Here is a 20,723-nt window from a genome sequence, read left to right as displayed (position 1 = left end):
TGGGTACCTCAGTACCATATACTAGGGAATTATATGGGTGTACCAGTATGCCAATGTGAATTGGTAAATTTAGTCACTAGCCTGTTAGTGACAAATTTGGAAAGCAGAGAGAGCATAACCACTGAGGTTCTGGTTAGCAGAGCCTCAGTGAGACAGTTAGGCATCACACAAGGAACACATACAGGGCACATACTTATGAGCACTGGGGCCCTGCCTGGCAGGGTCCCAGTGACTCATAGACTAAAACAACGTATATACAGTGAAATATGGGGGAAACATGCCAGGCAAGATGGTACTTTCCTACAGCTACTTTCTTGTGAAAAGCAAGGTTTAAAGGTCCTGAAGAAATTAAGACTGTCAGAGGCAGTGGCGTAACAAAGGCCCCACAGCCCCCGCGGTGTGGGGAGACCCCGAACTCCAGGTTGACCCCTCAGCACAATACCCTCACTTGACAGCTCCTGAGTGAGTCCAGAGTGGAGGTCCCTCCATTTACTGTGCAGTGGGCCCCCCTCAGTTTTGTTACGCCACTGGTCAGAGGCTGACCTGGCCTCAAGGCATGCTGGACCCATCCGAGTGGACTGACACTAGGGAACCTTAGCCAAGCATATGAGTTAGTAGGTATCTAGGCCAGGGTCTCAGACCTGAAGGGGACAGCACACAATGTTCTGCACGGAGGCAATGGAGACCCCAATTAGCATGATGCAGACTCTGGACAGTATCTTTAACCATATGTGCAAGAAGCCCTCAGCACTCTCATCGAACCCAGACCTTATCCGTGCAAGGATAGCCTGGAGCCTCTGTGACTATTCCGTACACGCCTCTTCAGAGCTCAGGTGGAAGCAACGCTGTGAATGCGCTTCACACAAAGTAGATGCGAGCCAGACCCTGGAAGCATTTCAACTGAAGAAGCTCTTGGAGTTACAGGCTATATAAACATTGGATTCTTTAATCCCTGTATAAACTGCATTTGTGATCCACCAAGTCACTGAGTATAAAGAAAAGATATTCACTGATTATAAAGAAAAGACATCAGAAAATGACTATTACAAGGTTATTACAGTAGAGTTCTGACATCACAATGCCTTCTGCCAGAGCTAGCAGCCAAGGTGAAAGGCATATCAGGTCACAGAGCATAATTAATGCAGCTGTTTAAAGCAACAACTGGAATGTTTCTTTTCTTTCTTCTGCTCTTTTCAATAGCTTACAATGACAGAAGCTATGCACTAAGGTTTTAAGTGATTTGTGGGAAAGTTGATGGTGTGACTATGTATTATATGGGGTAAAATAGCCCCTGCGTACATAAAGATATTTCAAGTCACCTTGCAGTTCATACCTTATAAACAAGCATTGGCAAAGCTAATAGGTCTTGCCTATGCAAGATCTATTGCCTTTGCCAATGTGTTTTAGCCATGCTGTACACTAGTAAGACTACTATTCAGCATGGCTAAAAGTTAATGTCGTAAAGGAGAATGATGTGTCATTGATTGGTGTGGCGTAGTGTCATGGACTAAGTAGAGTGTCCTAGAATGAAGTAGTCAACTGACTCTAAAGGACAGTGGTCCCTTGAGTAAAATGCAACACCACTCCAATAAACAATGATATTAAAGTAGTGTAGGAAAGTGCCCCTCCACTTTTTTGCCTAGTGTTGATGCCAACTTTGATTGAAAGTGGATTGGGAACCTGCTAACCAGGCCCTAGCCCCAGTGTTCTTTTCCTAAAGCTGTACCTTTGTTTCCACAATTGGCACAACCCTGGCAAACGGTTAAGTCCCTTGTAAAAGGTACCCATGGTACCAAGGGCCCTGTGGCAAGGGAAGTTCTCTAAGGGCTGCAGCATGTATTATGCCACTATAGGAGACCCCTCACCTAGCACATACACACCGCCTTGCAGCTTGTGTGTGCTGGTGGGTAGAAAAAGACAAAGTCGACATGGCACCCCTCTCAGGGTGCCATGCCCTCAAATTACTGCCTGTGGCATAGGTAAGTCACCCCTCTAGCAGGCCTTACAGCCCTAAGGCAGGGTGCACTATACCCCAGGTGAGGGCATAGATGCATGAGCAATATGCCCCTACAGTGTCTAAGTCCATTCTTTGACATTGTAAGTGCACTTTAGTCCATATTGAGTATATGGTCTGGGAGTTTGTCACTATGCACTCCACAGCTTCACTGAATACTGGGAAGTTTGGTATCAAACTTCTTAGCACAAAAACTCACACTGATGCCAGTGTGGGATTTATTGAAAAATGCACACAGAGGGCATCTTAGAGATGCCCCCTGTATGTTAGCCAAAGTGCCAGTGTAGGACTGACCGGGCTGTGCCACCCTGCCACACAACTCAGTTTCTGACCACATGGGGTGAGTGCCTTTGTGCACTCTGTGGTCAGAAACAAAGCCTGTCCTGGGTGGAGGTGCTCCACACCTCCCCCTGCAGGAACTGTAACACCTGGTGGAGAGCCTCAAAGGCTCAAGCCTTGGATTACAGTGCCCCAGGGCACTCCAGCTAGTGGAGATGCCCGCCCCCGGACAAAGCCCAACTTTTGGCGGCAAGCCCAGTGGGAAAATTAGGGAAAACAAGGAGGAGTGACTACCCCAGCCAGGACCACCCCTAAGGAGTCCAGAGCTGAGGTGACCCCCGCCCTGTAGAATCATCCATTCTAGGTTTGGATGACAGGGAACAATAGGATTAGGTTGTGCCCCTCTCCCCAAAGAGTGTGGGCACAAGGAGGGTGTAGCCACCGTCAGGGACAGTAGCCATTGGTTACTGCCCTCTGACCCCTAAAACGCCCCTAAATCTAGGGTTTAAGGGTCTCCCTGAACCCAGATCACCAGATTTCTGGTGACCTACGAGAAGAAGAAGGACTGCTTAGCTGAAACCCCCCAGCAGAGAAGAAGGAAGACGACAACTGCTTTGGCCCCAGCCCTACCGGCCTGTCTCCTGCTTCAAAGAACATGCAAAAGACTAGCGACGCGTCCAGTGGGACCAGCGACCTCTGCCCAGCTCCAGAGGACTGCCCTGCACCCAAAAGGACCAAGAACTCCAGAGGACAGCGGCTCTGATGGAGAAAAACCTACAACCAAGGACTCCCGCCTCGCTCTGGATGCGTGAGTCTTGACCCCTGTGCATCCGATGCCCATGGCCCATGTCCAGGTGGTCTACCCAGCAAGAGAGGGTCCCCAGGTGACTGCGAGCAAGTGCCCACCCTGGGTTGACCCCTCCACGACGACGCCTGCAGAGGGAATCCCGAGGATCCCCCTGACCGCTAAGCTCTGGATAAAGATATCCGACGCCTATAGACACACTGCACCCGCAGCACCCAGGCCTTGGAGAACCTGACCCTCGGTGCCTCTACACTCAGCAGGCATCCCTCCTTCCTGTCCGACTGGTGGTGTGCCTGAGACACCCCCCTGGTCCTCGCCTGCAGCCTCTGAGTGACCCCTGGGGTCACCTCATAGACCAGCATTGAAAACCCGATGCACCCTGCACCCGGCTGCCCCTGTGCCTGCTGAGGGTGTGTGTTGGGTGCCTACTTGTGGCCCCTTCAGTGCTCTTCTAATACCCCCTGGTCTGCCCTCCGAGCCGGGGGTACTTACCTGCAGGCAGGCCTGATTCCGAGTACCCTCTGTCTCCTTTACGAACCCACATTAAAATTGCTCAACTTTGACCTCTGCACCCGACCGGCCCTGTGTTGCTGGTGGTGGGTGTTTGAGGTTAACTTGAACCCCAACCGGTGAACTTCCTAAAACCCAGAGACTGAAACTGTAAGTGTTGTACTTTCCTGTAAACCGAACAAAAATTTCTTCACCCAAGGAACTGTTTCTGAAAATTGCACTGTGTCCATTTTTAAAACAGATAATTGCCAATATTTCCAAAACTGTATTATTTACCGATTTCAAACAAAGTACTGTTGATACCTGTGTGAAATACGAACCTTATAAAGTGCTTACCTGCAATTTGAATCTTGTGGCTTTAAAAATAAATTAAGAAAATATATTTTTGCTATATAAAAACCATTGGTCTGGAGTTAAGTCATTGGGTGTGTGCTTCTTCTATTGTCTGTGTGCGTACAAGAAATGCTTTGCACTACCCGCTGATAAGCCTAACTGCTTGACCACACTACCACAAAAGAGAGCATTAGTCTTATCTACTTTAGCTTCTGTTAAGCGTATGGGGAACCCCTGGACTCTGTGCACACTATATCCCATTTTGATATAGTATATACAGAGCCAGCTTCCTACAAGTAGTATCCAAATGGAAGGTGTTGTGCATTTATTCAATCAAAATATAATAGACCAAATGTAGCTGGAAAACATCAACATGGAAAATCGAGAAAGACTTTAGTATTCGGGCATTACACAAGTTATCTGGATGACCCAATGTCACCAATTGCAAGAAAAATTTGAAAAGTATCCCGTATAGCACAGTGGTTAACATCCACAATAATGATTTACAAGTTTTCATACACTGGCTTTTACATCAATGACTCAAATAATGAATCAAGAAGTCATTAGCTCATAGTACATATGCTTATGCCAACTTATATGCAATATCACAAATTAAGGTCAAGGTACTTTGGCCGACGACATTTCGATCCCCTAGACAAGTATCAGGATCATCCTCAGCCTTAGTTAAGCCTGAGATAAAAGGGTTACCGAGTGCTTGTAGCCAAAAAGGCCAAGATGAATCTGACTCACGTCTCACACGAGTGAGAAGGCAATCAATGGAGATCTGAATCTCTAATCAAGCGCCAATGCCATAAAACACTGTCAGAGTGTAGTAGAGTGTCGTAGAGTGGAGTGGCAGAGTGTCGTAGAGTGGAAAGGCATAAAAAAGAGTGAAGTGGCATAGAGTGATGTAAAGTAACGTGAAGTGGCGTAGAGAGAGTTGAGTAGAGTGTTGTTGAGCATAGTACATTGTTGTATAGTGAAGTGGCATAGAGGGTTGTGGAGTGGCGTGGAGTAGAGTATTGTAGATTGAAGTGGCATAGAGTGGAGTAAAGTGGAACAGAGTGACATACAGGGAGTTGTGTAGGGAGTTACAGAGTGGAGAAAGTGTTAGAGTTTAACGGAATAGAGTGTCAGAGTCTAGTATCATGGAGTGTAATCTCAGAGTGAAGTGTCATAGTGTGGAGTTGAGTGGTCTAGAGTAAAGTGGCATAGAGTGCAGTGGTGCAAAGTTGATTGGTGTAGAGTAAAGTGTAGAGTGCATTGGTTTTGAGTAGAGTGGTGTAGAGTGCCCTGTTTTAGAGTAGAGTGCTGTAGTGTAGAGTGGTGAAGAGTAGAGGGGTGCAGAGTGGAGTGGCACAGCATAGATTAAAGTGGTGCAGAGTGCTGTGTCATAGAATGATGCGGTGCATGGCAGAGTGGAGTGGTACAAGGTAGAGTAGACTGGTGTAGAGTGCAGTGGTAGAGTGCAGTGTTGCAAAGTAGAGTGTAGTGGCATAGAGAGCATTGGTTTAGAGTGCAGCAGAGTGACATAAAGTTGAGCGGTGCGAGTAGAGTGCTGTGGTGCACAGTAGAGAGGAGTATAGTTCAGTGGCAGAGTGCAGTGTTGCAGAGTAGAGTGTCATAAAGGGCAGTGGTGTAGAGTAGAGTGGCCTAGAATGCATTGGTATAGAGTGATGCAGAGTAGAGAAGAGTGGCGAAGAGTACAGTGGTGCAGAGTACAATAGAGTGGCAAAGAGTGCAGTGGCATAGAGTAGATTGTTGCAGAGTAGAGTATAAGGGTGAAGAGTAGAGTGTTGAAGAGTAAAGCTTAGTGATGTAGAGCGCTGTGCCATAGAGTGATGCGGTGCATGTAGAGTGCAGTGGTGGAGTGCAGTGATGCAGAGTAGAGTGGCGTAGAGTGTGATGGCATATAGTACATTGGTGTAGAGTACAGTAGAGTAGCATAAAGTTGAGCGGTGCGAGTAGAGTGCCGTGCTGCAGAGTAGAGAGGAGTATAGTTCAGTGGCAGAGGGCTGTGTTGCAGAGTAGAGTGTCATAAAATGCAGTGGTGTATAGTAGAGTGCCATAGAATGCATTGGTGTAGAGTGCTGTGACGTAGAGAGGTGCAGAGTAGAATAGAGTGACACAGAGTGCAGTGGCATAGAGTAGATTACTGCAGAGTAGAGTATAGTGGTAAAGAGTAGAGTGTTGCAGAGTACTGCACAGTGACGTAGAAAGCAGTAGCATAGGGTGGTGCAGAGCAGACTGGAGTGGCGCAGGGTACATTGGAGTGGTGCAGAGTAGAATAGAGTGGTATAGAGTGCAGTGGCATAGAGTAGATTGCTGCACAGTAGAGTATAGTGGTGAAGAGTAAAGTGTTGCAGAGTAGAGCATAGTGATGTAGAGTGCAGTAGCATAGAGTGGTGCAAAGCAGATTAGAGTGGTGCAGGGTACATTGGAGTGGTGCAGGGTACATTGGACTGGCATAGCGTAGAGTGGAGTTGCATAGATTGCAGTGGCATAGAGTAGATGGTTTCAAAGTAGAGTGAAGTGTTCTAGAGTGGAGTGGTGTAGAGTAGATTAGAGTGCAGTGGTGCAGAAAAGAGTGCAGTGGGGCAGAGTACAGTGGCATTGAGTGCAGTGGTGCAGAGTAGAGTGGCGTGGAGTTCAGTGGCGGAGAGTACAATGTTGCAGATTAGGGGGTTGTAGAGTACAGTGGTGTATTGCAGAGTGCCATGGAGTGCATTGACATGGAGTGCATTGGCATAGAGTGCTGTGGTGCAGAGTACAGTGGCATAGAAAGCAGTGACATAGAGTGCTGTGGTGCAGAGTAGATTGGCATAGAGTGCAGTGGCATAGAGTGCATTGGTTTTGAGTAAAGTGGTGGAGATTGCACTGGCAAAGTGCAGGGATGTAGTGTACATTGGTTAGAGTAGAATAGCATAGATTGCAGTGGTGTAGTGCAGAGTGCTGTAGAGCAGAGTGGTGTAGAGTGCAGTGCTACAGCATAGATTGCAGTGGTGTAGAGTAGCACAGAGTGGAGAAAAGTGGTGTAGGGTGCAGTGGCATAGGGAAAATTGTTTCAGAGCAGAGTAAAGTAAAGATAGAGAAAATATAATATGCTTAAGTATGTAACAATAACAACAACATAAATAATAACGCTAGGCATAACAGCCCAAGATGAAATATGGCTTCTCCCTGTTAGCCACGCTGTAATCAAACCTTTCATTACCTAGATAAAAAAACATTAGCATAAATGATAGAAAAAGATACCTTTCTAATAGCTAAATTGTGTAGTGTGAAAAGGTCAAATCTGGGCTCAATCTCGACTTCCCTGTTTCACCAACTGGTGTGATCTTAGGCAAATACAAATATTGTGTTTCGCAGAGTCTCCTCTCTAGTCTGCAGGTGTCAGGCCGAGTGGGACTCTGTTTCCTCTTTAGATCTTCCTCATTGTCATGCGGCTCCTCTTTAAGGGGCAGGTGATGCAGACAGTATTCATCAAAAGCTCCTTTCTCCTCCTCGCTCCATTTGTTCTCATGTGCACCCTTAGGCCCTGGTTTATACTTTTTGGTGCAAAACTGACCTAACGCAGTTTTGCACCAAAATGTTTAGCACCGGCTTGCACCATTTATGTGCACCAGCCGGGCATCAGATTTATAGAATGGTGCAAGCCGGTGCAAAGGGTAGGCTAGCGTAAAGAAAAATGACCTTAGTCAGGTGGGGCTGGCGGTATGGAAGAAGGGGGTTTTGCACTAAAAAATGACATTAGGCAGGTTAGAGAAGAAAAAAAAATTACTCTAACCTGCCTAGAGTCATTTTCTGACGCAAAACCATCCATACCACATGGCTCCTGTCTTAGGAAAGACAGGAGTCATGCCCACCACCTGTGAGAAAGTAGCCTCTTTCTAGCCTTGTTACCCCAACTTCTGGCCTGTTTCTGAGTATATGTCAGGGTGTTTTCACTGTCTCACTGGGATCCTGCTAGCCAGGGCCCAGTGCTCATAGTGAAAACCCTATGTTGTCAGTATGTTTGTTATGTGTCACTGGGACCCTGCTAGCCAGGACCCCAGTGCTCATATGTTTGTGGCCTATATGTATGTGTTCCCTGTGTGATGCCTAACTGTCTCACTGAAGCTCTGCTAACCAGAACCTCAGTGGTTATGCTCTCTCTGCTTTCCACATTTGTCACTAACAGGCTAGTGACTAAATTTACCAATTCACATTGGCATACTGGTACACCCATATAATTCCCTAGTATATGGTACTGAGGTACCCAGGGTATTGGGGTTCTAGGAGATCCCTATGGGCTGCAGCATTTCTTTTCCAACCCATAGGGAGCTCTGACAATTCTTACACAGGCCTGCCACTGCAGCCTGCGTGAAATAACGTCCACGTTATTTAACAGCCATTTACCACTGCACTTAAGTAACTTATAAGTCACCTATATATCTAACCTTCACCTGGTGAAGGTTGGGTGCAAAGTTACTAGCCAAGGTGCCCCCACATCGTTCAGGGCAAATTTCCCGGACATTGTGAGTGCGGGGACACCATTACACATGTGCACTGTACATAGGTCACTACCTATGTACAGCGTCACAATGGTAACTCCGAACATGGCCATGTAACATGTCTAAGATCATGGAATTGTCACCCCAATGCAATTCTGGCATTGTGGGGACAATTCCATGATCCCCCGGGTCTCTAGCACAGAACCCGGGTACTGCCAAACTGCCTTTTCAGGGGTTGCACTGCAGATGCTGCTGCTGCCAACCCCTTAGACAGGTTTCTGCCCCCCTGGGGTCCAGGCAGCCCTGGCCCAGGAAGGCAGAACAAAGGATTTCCTCTCAGAGAGGGTGTTACACCTTCTCCCTTTGGAAATAGGTGTGATGGGCAGGGGAGGAGTAGCCTCCCCCAGCCTCTGGAAATGCTTTGACGGGTACAGATGGTGCCCATCTCTGCATAATCCAGTCTACACCAGTTCAGAGATCCCCTAGCCCTGCTCTGGCGCGAAACTGGACAAAGGAAAGGGGAGTGACCACTCCCCTGAGCTGCACCTCCCAGGGGAGGTGCCCAGAGCTCCTCCAGTGTGTCCCAGACCTCTGCCATCTTGGATTCAGAAGTGTTGGGGGCACACTGGACTGCTCTGAGTGGCCAGTGCCAGCAGGTGACGTCAGAGACCCCCTCTGATAGGCTCTTACCTTTCTTGGTAGCCAATCCTCCTTTCTCGGTAGCCAAACCTCCTTTTCTGGCTATTTAGGGTCTCTCCTCTGGGGAATTCTTCAGATAATGAAAGCAAGAGCTCACCAGAGTTCCTCTGCATCTCCCTCTTCGACTTCTGCCAAGGATCGACCGCTGACTGCTCCAGGACACCTGCAATACCGCAAAAATGTAGCAAGACGACTACCAGCAACATTGTAGCGCCTCATTCTGCCGGCTTTCTCGACTGTTTCCTGGTGGTGCATGCTCTGGGGGTAGCCTGCCTCCTTCTTGCACCTTGAGCTCTGAGGAAATCTCCCATGGGTCGACGGAATCTTCCCCCTCCAACCGCAGGCAACAAAAGACTGCATCACTGGTCCTTGGGGTCCCCTCTCAGCATGACGAGTGTGGTCCCTGGAACTCAGCAACTCTGTCCAAGTGACTCCCACAGTCCAGTGACTCTTCAGTCCAAGTTTGGTGGAGGTAAGTCCTTCCTCCCCACACTAGACTGCATTGCTGGGTACCGCGTGATTTGCAGCTGCTCCGGCTCCTGTGCACTCTTCCAGGATTTCCTTTGTGCACAGCCAAGCCTGGGTCCCCGACACTCTAACCTGCAGTGCACAACCTTCTGAGTTGCCCTCCGGCGTCGTTTGACTCCCCTTTGTGACTTTGCATGGACTCCGGTTCACTTTTCTTCTAAGGGCCTGTTCAGGTACTTCTGCGGGTGCTGCCTGCTTCTGTGAGGGCTCCATGACTTGCTGGGCACCCCCTCTGTCTCCTCATCCAAGTGGCGACATCCTGGTCCCTCCTGGGACACAGCAGCATCCAAAAACCCTAACTGCGACCCTTGCCGCTAGCAAGGCTTGTTTGCTGTCTTTCTGCGAGGGAACACCTCTGCAAGCTTCTTCACAACGTGGGGCATCCATCCTCCAAAGGGGAAGTTCCTAGTCCTCTTCGTTCCTGCAAAACACCAAGCTTCTTCCACCCAGTGGCAGATTCCTTGCAAACTCAGCTGGCATTTCCTGGGCTCCTGCCCATTCTCGACACTGTTGCGACTCTTGGACTTGGCCCCCTTGTCTAACAGGTACTCAGGTCCGGAAATCCACTGTTGTTGCATTGCTGGTGTTGGTTTTCCTTGCAGAATCCCCCTATCACGACTTCTGTGCTCTCTGGGGGTTGTTGGTGCACTTTACACCTACCTTTCAGGGTCTTGGGGTGGGCTATTTCTCAGCCTCATACTGAGGGTACTCACTGAGATACTTTTGGCATTTTGTCATAAAAATAAAGTACCTTTATTTTTAGTATATCTGTGTATTGTGTTTCTTATGATATTGTGCATATGACACCAGTGGTATAGTAGGAGCTTTGCATGTCTCCTGCTTTGCCATAGCTACCTTCTATCAGCCTAAGCTGCTAGAAACACCTTTTCTACACTAATAAGGGATAACTGGACCTGGCACAAGGTGTAAGTACCTCTGGTACCCACTACAAGTCAGGCCAGCCTCCTACACCACCCCAATTGCCAGCACAGGGGACCAGGGTCCCCTGGGCATGGCCATTGCACCCAGTGCCATGTAGGGGGCCCATTTCAGGGCCCCCAATGCCACTTAAAAAAAAATACTTACCTCCCCAGGCCCCAGGGACACCCGCACCCACACCAGAGGGACAGCAGAGGATGGGGGACCCCATCCCAGGTAAGTAAAGGTTACTTACCTGGGATGGGGTCCCCCATCCTCTGCTGTCCCTCTGGTGTGGGTGGGGGTGTCCCTGGGACCTGGGGAGGACACCTGCGGGCTTATTCCATGGTGTTCTACCATGGAAATAGGCCCACAGGTCCCCTAACGCCTGCCCTGACCCAGGCGTTTTTGACCCCTACATCCCTTCGAGCGTGATTTTTGCACGGGAGGATAAATAAGGCGCTAGGGCTTTAGAGTAATTTTTTGCCCGGGAACGCCTACCTTGCATCTCATTGACGCAAGGTAGTTTTCCGCAGCCAAAAAATGACTTTAACTCCAATATTTTGGCGTTAGACATGTCTAGTGCGAAAATATAAATATGGAGTTAAGTTTTTTACTGGATTTGCGTAAAAAAACGATGCAAATCCGGCACAAACAGAGTATAAATATGCTGCTTAATGCCCACAGCTGTAAACAGGACAAACAAAAGGGCAGAGGGTGTAGGCGCCTCCTGACTCACCTTCATTCTGTAACCGTCAGATTGGAGGCAGGTCAGTGCAGGGCTATTATAAGTAGCGCTTTTGCGCGCTATTGGCCCTGTGAATAATAGAAGTGAGAGTGGAAATTCTTTTGTCACCTTGTCCCCCCCACCCTTGTCCCCCGTGTCCCCCACCCTCCAAAATCTGGGGGGGGATACATCCCCCGCATCTCCCACACTTCCTACGCCCATGTAACACGGTGCTCTCTGTGTGCCCGGGACTCTCTACAGACCACACACAGGAGTCCACTGTCGGTTTCACAGAAGAGCTGCAGCCTCTCCCCCTGCTCCTCGCACAGACTTCCAGGCGCTTACAAGTGTCAGTTCTCTTACCTTGTACTCCTGCTCTGCTTCCTTCATGGGGGTCACACGGTGCTCTCTGTGTGCCCGGGACTCTCTACAGACCACACACAGGAGTCCACAGTCAGTTTCACAGAAGAGCTGCAGCCTCTCCCCGTGCTCCTCACACAGACCTTCTGTGGCAGGCCCTCTGGGCGCTATATCCAGTTTTGTCACCATTTCTACCATATTTGATAATCTCTTACTCGGCTTCAGTTCCTTCTCCAGGTCCAGCCTCTCTCTGCACTCCGGGCACCATTTCTCTAAGTCCTCGCTGGCCTTGAATCTTGTGACACAAGTGAGACAGAAGCTGTGTCCGCAGTCCAGGGTCACGGGGTCAGTGAACAGCTCCTTGCAGATGGAGCAGGTGGCCTCTTCTAGGAGCTCGGCCCTGGGGTCTGCAGCCGCCATGTCTGTCCCGAGAGGGTCAGGTCCTCTCCCTCTGACAGGAATATCTTATCAGCACCAGTGTAAGGTGTGTCCCGCTCACGGCAACCTTTGGTCTCATCACGTCACCGCCTGACACAGGTGATGAGCTGCTCATTACTAGAAATAGTGCAGGTGGCATCGTCCTCGGTGCCTGCTGCACACAGAGACTTCAGGAGTAAAACAACAGAAGAGAGAGAGGTTGTATGTGACACCCTCATGTGACTGCTGCACACAGTGACTTCAAGAGTAAAACATCAGAGGTGAGGAAGGTTGTGTATGACACCCTCAGGTCAGTGCTACACATGGTGACTTCAAAGTGACATCCCTAGAGCTGAGTTTGAGGGGGCACATAAAGGGGCACAGAGAGAATTGATTGGGCCACCTACAATTGGCATACTTGAAGACTGTCTAACACGTGTGTGTGTTTGCATGTGTGTTTGTGTGTCGGTGTAACATAACCCATTTCTTCCCAGTTAATACTTCAACTTTTCTCCCTTCCATTCTCTCATTTCCTTTTTCTTTCACTTTCTTTATTTGATTTTTCTTTTCTGTCTTTTCTATCTTTCCTTCTTTCATTTTCTTCCTCTCAATTTGTTTTTGTAATACAATCCCATCTTCATTTTCTCTACATCTCACTTTTTCCTTTCTTTGTCCCCCTTCCGTCTACTCTCTGAGTACATTTATGTATTTGTTTCAGTGCTAGGGCCGTACATAAAATATGATGCAGATGGAATTTAAAGCATTTTAGTGACCAGTTGTAGGAGGCTGGCCTGGCTTGTAGTGGGTACCAAGGGGTACTCACACTCTGTACCAGGTCCAGTTATCCCTTATTAATGAGGAAGAGGTGTTTCTAGCAGCTTAGGCTGAACTAGGAGACATGCAAAGCTCCTACTATACCACTGGTGTCATATTCACAATATCATAAGAAAACACAATACACAGATATACTCAAAATAAAGGTACTTTATTTTTATGACAATATGCCAAAAGTATCTCAGTGAGTACCCTCAGGATGAGGATCAGATATATACACAAGATATATGTACACAATACCAAACATATGCAGTAATAGCAAAAGGAAGTAATGCAAGCAGTGTAAAGTTACAGTAGATTGCAATAGGAGCACATAGGTATAGGGGCAACACAAACCATATACTCCAAAAGTGGAATGCGTACCACGAATGGACCCCAAACCTATGTGAGCTTGTAGAGGGTCGCTGGGACTGTAAGAAAACAGTGAGGGTTAGAAAAATTGCCCACCCCAAGACCCTGTAAGGTAGGTGTAAAGTGCACCTACAACCCCCAGAGAGCACATAAGTCGTGATAGGGGGATTCTGCAAGGAAGACTAACACCAGCAATGCAACAACAGTGACCTATATGTAGTGCACGCGTGTAATGGTGTCCCCGCACTCACAAAGTCCGGGGAATTGGCCCTGAACAATGTGGGGGCACCTTGGCTAGTGCCAGGGTGCCCACATACTAAGTAACTTAGCACCCAACCTTTACCAGGTAAAGGTTAGACATATAGGTGACTTATAAGTTACTTAAGTGCAGTGTAAAATGGCTGTGAAATAACGTGGACGTTATTTCACTCAGGCTGCAGTGGCAGGCCTGTGTAAGAATTGTCAGAGCTCCCTATGGGTGGCAAAAGAAATGCTGCAGCCCATAGGGATCTCCTGGAACCCCAATACCCTGGGTACCTCAGTACCATATACTAGGGAATTAAAAGGGTGTTCCAGTATGCCAATGTAAATTGGTAAAATTGGTCACTAGCCTGTTAGTGACAATTTGAAAGAAATTAGAGAGCATAACCACTGAGGTTCTGATTAGCAGAGCCTCAGTGAGACAGTTAGTCATAACAGAGGTAACACATACAGGGCACACTTATGAGCACTGGGGCCCTGGCTGGCAGGGTCCCAGTGACACATACAACTAAAACAACATATATACAGTGAAATATGGGGGTAACATGCCAGGCAAGATGGTACTTTCCTACATATACTATTGACATCGATTTTAAACCCTATAATATCCTTGAACTCAGACTTTTAGATTCACTCATCCATTGCACGCCATATCTATATATGGAGAAATTTTAAAGGCATGGCATCTGGCCTTTATTCTTTACTAATTTAGAAATCTTTTTCAGATAATACATCCAAAGGTCTGCAATCTTGGTGGTCTACACGACTTAACATTACCTATAAAGATAAAGATTGGGCTAAACTTTTAGAGAATTAAAATAAAGGGCTCCGTGATGTAAGGTTGAAATTTAATTACTTCAAAATTCTGCATAGATGGCATTGGTCACCTTCGAAACTTTACTCTGCTAAACTTAGTAAAGACTCCAATTGTTGGAGATGTGACCAGGCCAATTGTGATATTGTTCATATCCTATGGGACTGTACTGCACTCCAACCATTCTGGATACAAATATCACAATATTTAAGGAAAGTGATTCCCAATATCTCCCCACACTCACCTCGCCTATTTTTACTACACGATACCCATGGTCTAGGCATGCTTTCTTCACACTTATTCAGATGGCTCTCTACTGCAATTAGTGTACCCAAAGGAAATATACTGTGTTTTTGGAAATCTAGGGGGTCATTACAAGCCTGGCGGACGGTGTTAAAGGTGCGGCAATACCACAAACAGGCCGGCGGACAAAAAAAGGGAATTATGACCCTGGCGGAAACCACCAACAAATACAGCCACTTTAACACACCGCCCGCCACGGCGGTACAGACAAGCAGCGCGGTGGTCACAGCCAACAGACAGGCGGAAGACAATGTACCGCCCATAGTATCACAACCTACCAATCCACCACCTTTTCCGGGGCGGATTCACCGTGGTTAAAAACACGGCGGAAACAGTTACTGCAATGGGAAAACGCTAACCTGAACACATCCACGAGGAAGCAGGACTCCATGGAGCCGGAATTACACATTCTACCGGCCCTTGTATTCCTACTCATCTACGAAGAGCAACGCCGGCGCGGGCGAAGACAACGGTGAGTACTGCACCTACGACATAGGGGAGGGGGGAGGCAAAAGTTAGGGGGACACGCAACACCCCCACCCCCACCCTCGCATATTTCAACACACACACCAATGCATTTACAAAAATCACAGTAACAACCCACAATCCCCCCGGAAGAATGCAAAGACAAAACGAAATCAGTTCAAACATTGTAATGTATCAATATACATGTTTCAAAAATATACAGATATATTATAAAATCATTAAAAAATATATACATTACGAGAAGTAGTGCTGATATGCACATATCAATGTCCATGCACCACTAGTCCAAAAATGCATGGGCGAGGCCCACAAAAGATACCTGTCCACTATAGGAGAGAACACTGCTGGGGCATCAGATAGAAATACTACAGGCACCTCAGGGGGAAGGGAAGGGGGGGCACCTCAGCCGGATGAGTGCAAAGCCAGATCCACGACGGGGCTCCATGCCCATTGATGTATCCTGGGGAGTGCAAAGCCACAGTCTCTCAAGTCTCTACAGTGGGTGGTTTGCCCACTGTGCCATCCTGGGGAGTGCAAAGCCATAGTCTCTCAAGTCTCTACAGTGGGTGGGTTGCCCACTGTTCCATCCTGGGGAGTGCAAAGCCACAGTCTCTCAAGTCTCTCCAGTGGGTGGTTTGCCCACTGCCATATCCTGGGGAGTGCAAAGCCACAGTCTCTCAAGTCTCTACAGTGGGTGGGTTGCCCACTGTTCCATCCTGGGGAGTGCAAAGCCACAGTCTCTCAAGTCTCTACAGTGGGTGGTTTGCCCACTGTTCCATCCTGGGGAGTGCAAAGCCACAGTCTCTCAAGTCTCTACAGTGGTTAGTTTGCCCACTATTCCATCCTGGGGAGTGCAAAGCCACAGTCTCTCAAGTCTCTACAGTGGGTGGTTTGCCCACTGTGCCATCCTGGGGAGTGCAAAGCCACAGTCTCTCAAGTCTCTACAGTGGTTGGTTTGCCCACTGTTCCATCCTGGGGAGTGCAAAGCCACAGTTTCGCAAGTAGATAACAGCCTCCACTGGCTCTGGAGGGGGACTGGTGCCCAGACTGGATTAGTCTCCCCGTGAAAGTTCCTGTCCCGTCACTGTCCCAGCTGCACATGGGATGACGATGCTTGATGTGGCGGTCTTTTCATTCTTCCCCGGTGCATGCCCTGTTCAGCGGTGCTTTGCCGTGGCGGTCTCTGGACTGTTCAGCGGTGCTGTGCCATGGCGGTCTCTGGACTGTTCAGCGGTGCTGTGCCTTGGCGGTCTCTGGACTGTTCAGCGGTGCTTTGCCATGGCGGTCTCTGGACTGTCCAGCGGTGCTTTGCCATGGCGGTCTCTGGACTGTTCAGCGGTGCTTTGTCATGGCGGTCTCTGGACTGTTCAGCGGTGCTTTGCCATGGCGGTCTCTGGACTGTTCAGCGGTGCTTTGCCATGGCGGTTCAGGACTGTTCAGCGGTGCTTTGCCATGGCGGTTCAGGACTGTTCAGCGGTGCTTTGCCATGGCAGTTCAGGACTGTTCAGCGGTGCTTTGCCATGGCGGTCTCTGGACTGTTCAGCGGTGCTTTGCCATGGCGGTTCAGGACTGTTCAGCGGTGCTTTGCCATGGCGTTTCTGGAACTGGCATTGGTGTGTGGCATGACGTTCCCTGGACTGGACATTGGGGTGTGGCATGACGTTCCGTCATTGCCCAGCGGGGCTGTGGCAGCCGGGGCCCTCCTGAGCACTGACTCCGGCGGTGGTCTACTGACCAGTGACGATACTTGGGCCCTCTTGGGCTCTGACTCTCGCGGTGGTCTCCTGACCAATGACGATACTTGGGCCCTCCTGGGCACTGACTCCGGCGGTGGCAGTGGTCTCCTGACCAGTGACGATACTTGGGCCCTCCTGGGCACTGACTCCAGCGGTGGTCTCCGGACCAGTGACGATACTTGGGCCCTCCTGGGCACTGACTCTGGCGGTGGTCTCCGGACCAGTGACGATACTTGGGCCCTCCTGGGCACTGACTCCAGCGGTGGCGGTGGTCTCCTGACCAGTGACGATACTTGGGCCCTCCTGGGCACTGACTCCGGCGGTGGTCTCCTGACCAGTGACGATACTTGGGCCCTCCTGGGCACTGACTCCGGCGGTGGTCTCCTGACCAGTGACGATACTTGGGCCCTCCTGGGCACTGACTCTGGCAGTGGTCTCCGGACCAGTGACGATACTTGGGCCCTCCTGGGCAATGACTCTGGCGGTGGCAGTGGTCTCCGGACCAGTGACGATACTTGGGCCCTCCTGGGCAATGACTCTGGCGGCGGTCTCCGGACCACTGACGACGGTGCTGGCGGTGGCGTCCAGGCCGCCGGGAAGGATGCCGCCCTTCTCCGCCGTGATGCTCACAACAGGCTGTGCAGACTTCCTCTGGCCCTTCCCCACCTTTGGAGGAGTCACAGCTGACTCTGCAATCCCCCTGGGACCCCTGTGAGTTGTTGTGCCTCCAGGAGTCTTCACAGGGTCCCGTCGGCCACTTTCCAATTTCAGAGCCTTTACAGGGCGTGGGCTGCCAGTGCCTTGGCTCCGGGTCATACTGCCTGCCCTTTTGGCCGGTGCACTCCACACACCTTGAACAGGCACCACTGGTATTGGAGGCTTTTTGGCTGAGGCGCTACGACGGGACTAATGAATTGGAGGAGGGTGGGGGCTAAAAGGTCAACTTTACAGAGGGACAGTTTCTGACGAACACTGGGATGGGTAGTTTGAGGGGGGCTGGGAGTGGAGGACGAGGAGGTGGTTGTAGGAGGTGTCACTTTAGGTGTTTTGGGTGCAGGTGCAGGAACTGGAGGCTGTCGTGAGGTGGATGGATGTTGGTTGTGTGGGTGCACGCGTTTGTGTACTTTGGAAGGGGGCGTCACAGACACACTGGGAGAGGACACAGGGGACGTGTAAATGGGAGTGGAGGTGGTGAGTGCAGGTGAGCGGGGTGTGGTGCTGGTTGTTCTGTTGCGAGTCCTTGTGCCTGTAGATGTAGTGCATGCAGGTGAGAGTGTAGACGACACTGGGAGGGAGGAGGGAGAAGAGGAGGAGGGGGACACAGTGGAGGCAGTGGATGTTGCTGTGTCTGCATGTGGCTGATGCTTGTGTGTGTGCCTGTGGGTTGTGTGGTGCCTATGTTTGCCTGAGCTTCCCATGTGTGTTGACTTGTGTGCATGCTGGTCTGTAGGTGTGCTTGGGATGGGCTGGGGTACAGGGAATTGGGTCTGGGTGGAGGAGGATGGAGGGGGAGGCTAGACACAGGGCAATGGCTGCCATCAGTGCTGAGGCTAGAAATTGCAGGGTTCGCTGTAGGACAGCCTGACCAGAATGAATGCCCTCCAGGAATGCATTACCGTGTTGCAACTCCTTTTCTACACCCTGGATGGCATTCACAATGGTGGACTGCCCAACAGTGAGTGACCTGAGGAGGTCAATGGCCTCCTCACTGAGGGCAGCAGGGGTGACTGGGGCAGGGCCTGAGGTACCTGGGGCGAAGGTGATTCCCACCCTCCTGGGTGAGTGGGCACGGGGCGAACGCTGAGGGGCTGCTGGGAGGGCGGTGCTGGTAGGGGAGGTGGTGGCTGTACCTGTAGAAGTGGGGCGCACAAATGGTGCCGCCACCACAAGGGAGCTCCCATCGGCGGACGAGTCCGTGTCGCTGCTTGGTGATCCGGTGGCCGACGTGAAGCTCCCCTCGCCCTCCGTCCCACTGGTGCATTCTGACTCCGTGGTGTGGCCCTCCCAAGGGCATCTATACCTGTACTTTGCACTCTACTGCGGTGGGGTGGAGTGCCACATGGCCTGCATTACGGAGGGGCCTAGTCTACGTTTTTCTGCCTGGCCTAGGTACACCCACAGGACTCCTCCCCCACCCAGACCCCTCCACTGCGCGCAAAGTCCGCAGATTGAGAGTGTGCTCACCCCCTTGTGTCTGCTGTGATTCCCTCAAGCGCCCATCCAACTCCGGGAATGCCACCGCCAGGATCCTGAACATCAGGGGGGTCATGGTGCGACGGGCACCCCTCCCACGTTGGGAGGTCATCCCCAGCTGAGCCTCCGCCGTCTTCTTGCTCCAGCGGCAAATGTCCTCCCATCTTTTCCGGCAGTGGGTGCCCCGTCTCTGGTGGACCCCCAGGGTCCGTACGTCCTTGGCGATGGAACACCAAATGTCCTTCTTCTGGTGGGCGCTGACCTACCTGACATGCATAAGGGAAGACAAGAAGTCATTACCAACTGCACCGTCAATGTGAGTGGCCCCCCTCCCTACTCTAGTCGTGTGGCCCATTCATTCACTTGCATTAATGTTCCCTGAACTCTGCCCCCTTCCCTCTTACAACCAGCCCTCTCCACCCAGGCCTAGACCATACAACGTGCTCCCTGTGTACTAACCTGTTGGTCTGGAGGACCGTAGAGTAGCGTTTATTGGGGGAGGACCCCGTCTACCAGTTTCTCCAACTCCTGAGCAGTGAAGGCAGGGGCCCTTTCCCCAGACGCAGCAGCCATTGTCTCTTCCAGACCAAGGTCACAGCAGCACTTGCAGTGTAGGTCCTCTCCTGTCGAAGATCAGGTATCTAGTGATTGAACAGATAGAAAATGTTGGTCACGTCCGCGGCGGTGACTTCCACGGTGGTGCATATCATCACCGCCGGCGCACCTGTTCATTGGCTCCTGGGACCCATAGGGTCCTATGTTAACCAATGCAGCATTGCGCTGCGGTCTACGACCGCCTACCGCGACTGTGTGCAACGCCAACGCAGTTACCCCACAATCCCATTGTCCCAGTTTAGAGGTCAGGCAGCCGCCATTTCAGGGGCCCACATGGCTTCATTTACTTCTGCGTCACACATAGCTAGGCCTACACTCAACACACATACAGGAAGGGTTTTGTGTTTGGTGTCGTCTTCTGTGTAACTGTGGGTACATACCTGGAAAAAAATTGACTTGATCGTCGCTGTTGTCCTTCCTAGGCACCGTCAGCTGGGATATTTGAGAAGATGGCGGAATCCTCTGGTGTACCGACCGCTGGTGGACCTGTTGACAATGGAGGAGCGACATTTAATCGTCACCTACAGGTTTGACCGTGCCACAATCCAGGAACTATGTACCCAGTTGGAGCCAGACCTGATGTCACCAATCCGCCATCCCACTGGAATCCCCCCTGACGTTCAGGTGCTGTCAGTGCTCCATTTCCTTGCAAGTGGGTCATTTCAGACAACAGTGGCCATGGCATCAGGGATGTCCCAGCCTATGTTTTCCAACGTATTGTCCAGAGTGTTGTCTGCCCTGCTGAAACACGTAAGGAGATACATCATTTTCCCTGAGGTGGAAGATTTGGCTACAGTGAAAGGCGACTTTTATGCCCTTGGACATATCCCCAACGTCATAGGTGCCATTGATGGGACCCATGTAGCTCTGGTTCCCCCCCCCACAGGAGTGAACAGGTGTACAGGAACAGGAAGAGTTATCATTCCATGAATGTACAGATGGTATGTTTGGCAGACCAGTACATCTCCCAGGTTAATGCTATGTTCCCTGGCTCAGTGCATGACGCCTACATCCTGCGGAATAGCAGCATCCCTGATATGATGGGTC

The 20,723-nt window shown here is 50.3% G+C and overlaps 1 protein-coding gene across 1 annotated transcript in view; it reads right to left on the bottom strand.

Annotated features, from left to right (window-relative positions):
• LOC138278964 (E3 ubiquitin-protein ligase TRIM11-like) overlaps positions 1-12,092 on the bottom strand; it is a 138,149-nt gene extending 126,057 nt beyond the window's left edge. The window contains exon 1 of the mRNA XM_069219363.1: positions 11,670-12,092. Coding sequence (XP_069075464.1) covers positions 11,670-12,086 — 417 coding nt within the window. The 5' untranslated portion in view covers positions 12,087-12,092. The remainder of the gene's footprint in view (positions 1-11,669) is intronic.
• Between the last annotated feature and the right edge of the window lie 8,631 nt (positions 12,093-20,723).

Source organism: Pleurodeles waltl, chromosome 2_2, assembly GCF_031143425.1.
Source record: "Pleurodeles waltl isolate 20211129_DDA chromosome 2_2, aPleWal1.hap1.20221129, whole genome shotgun sequence".
NCBI classification, from domain to species: domain Eukaryota; kingdom Metazoa; phylum Chordata; class Amphibia; order Caudata; family Salamandridae; genus Pleurodeles; species Pleurodeles waltl.
Note: the sequence above shows the minus strand (reverse complement) of the source record. Positions and strands in the feature narration are given on the sequence as shown.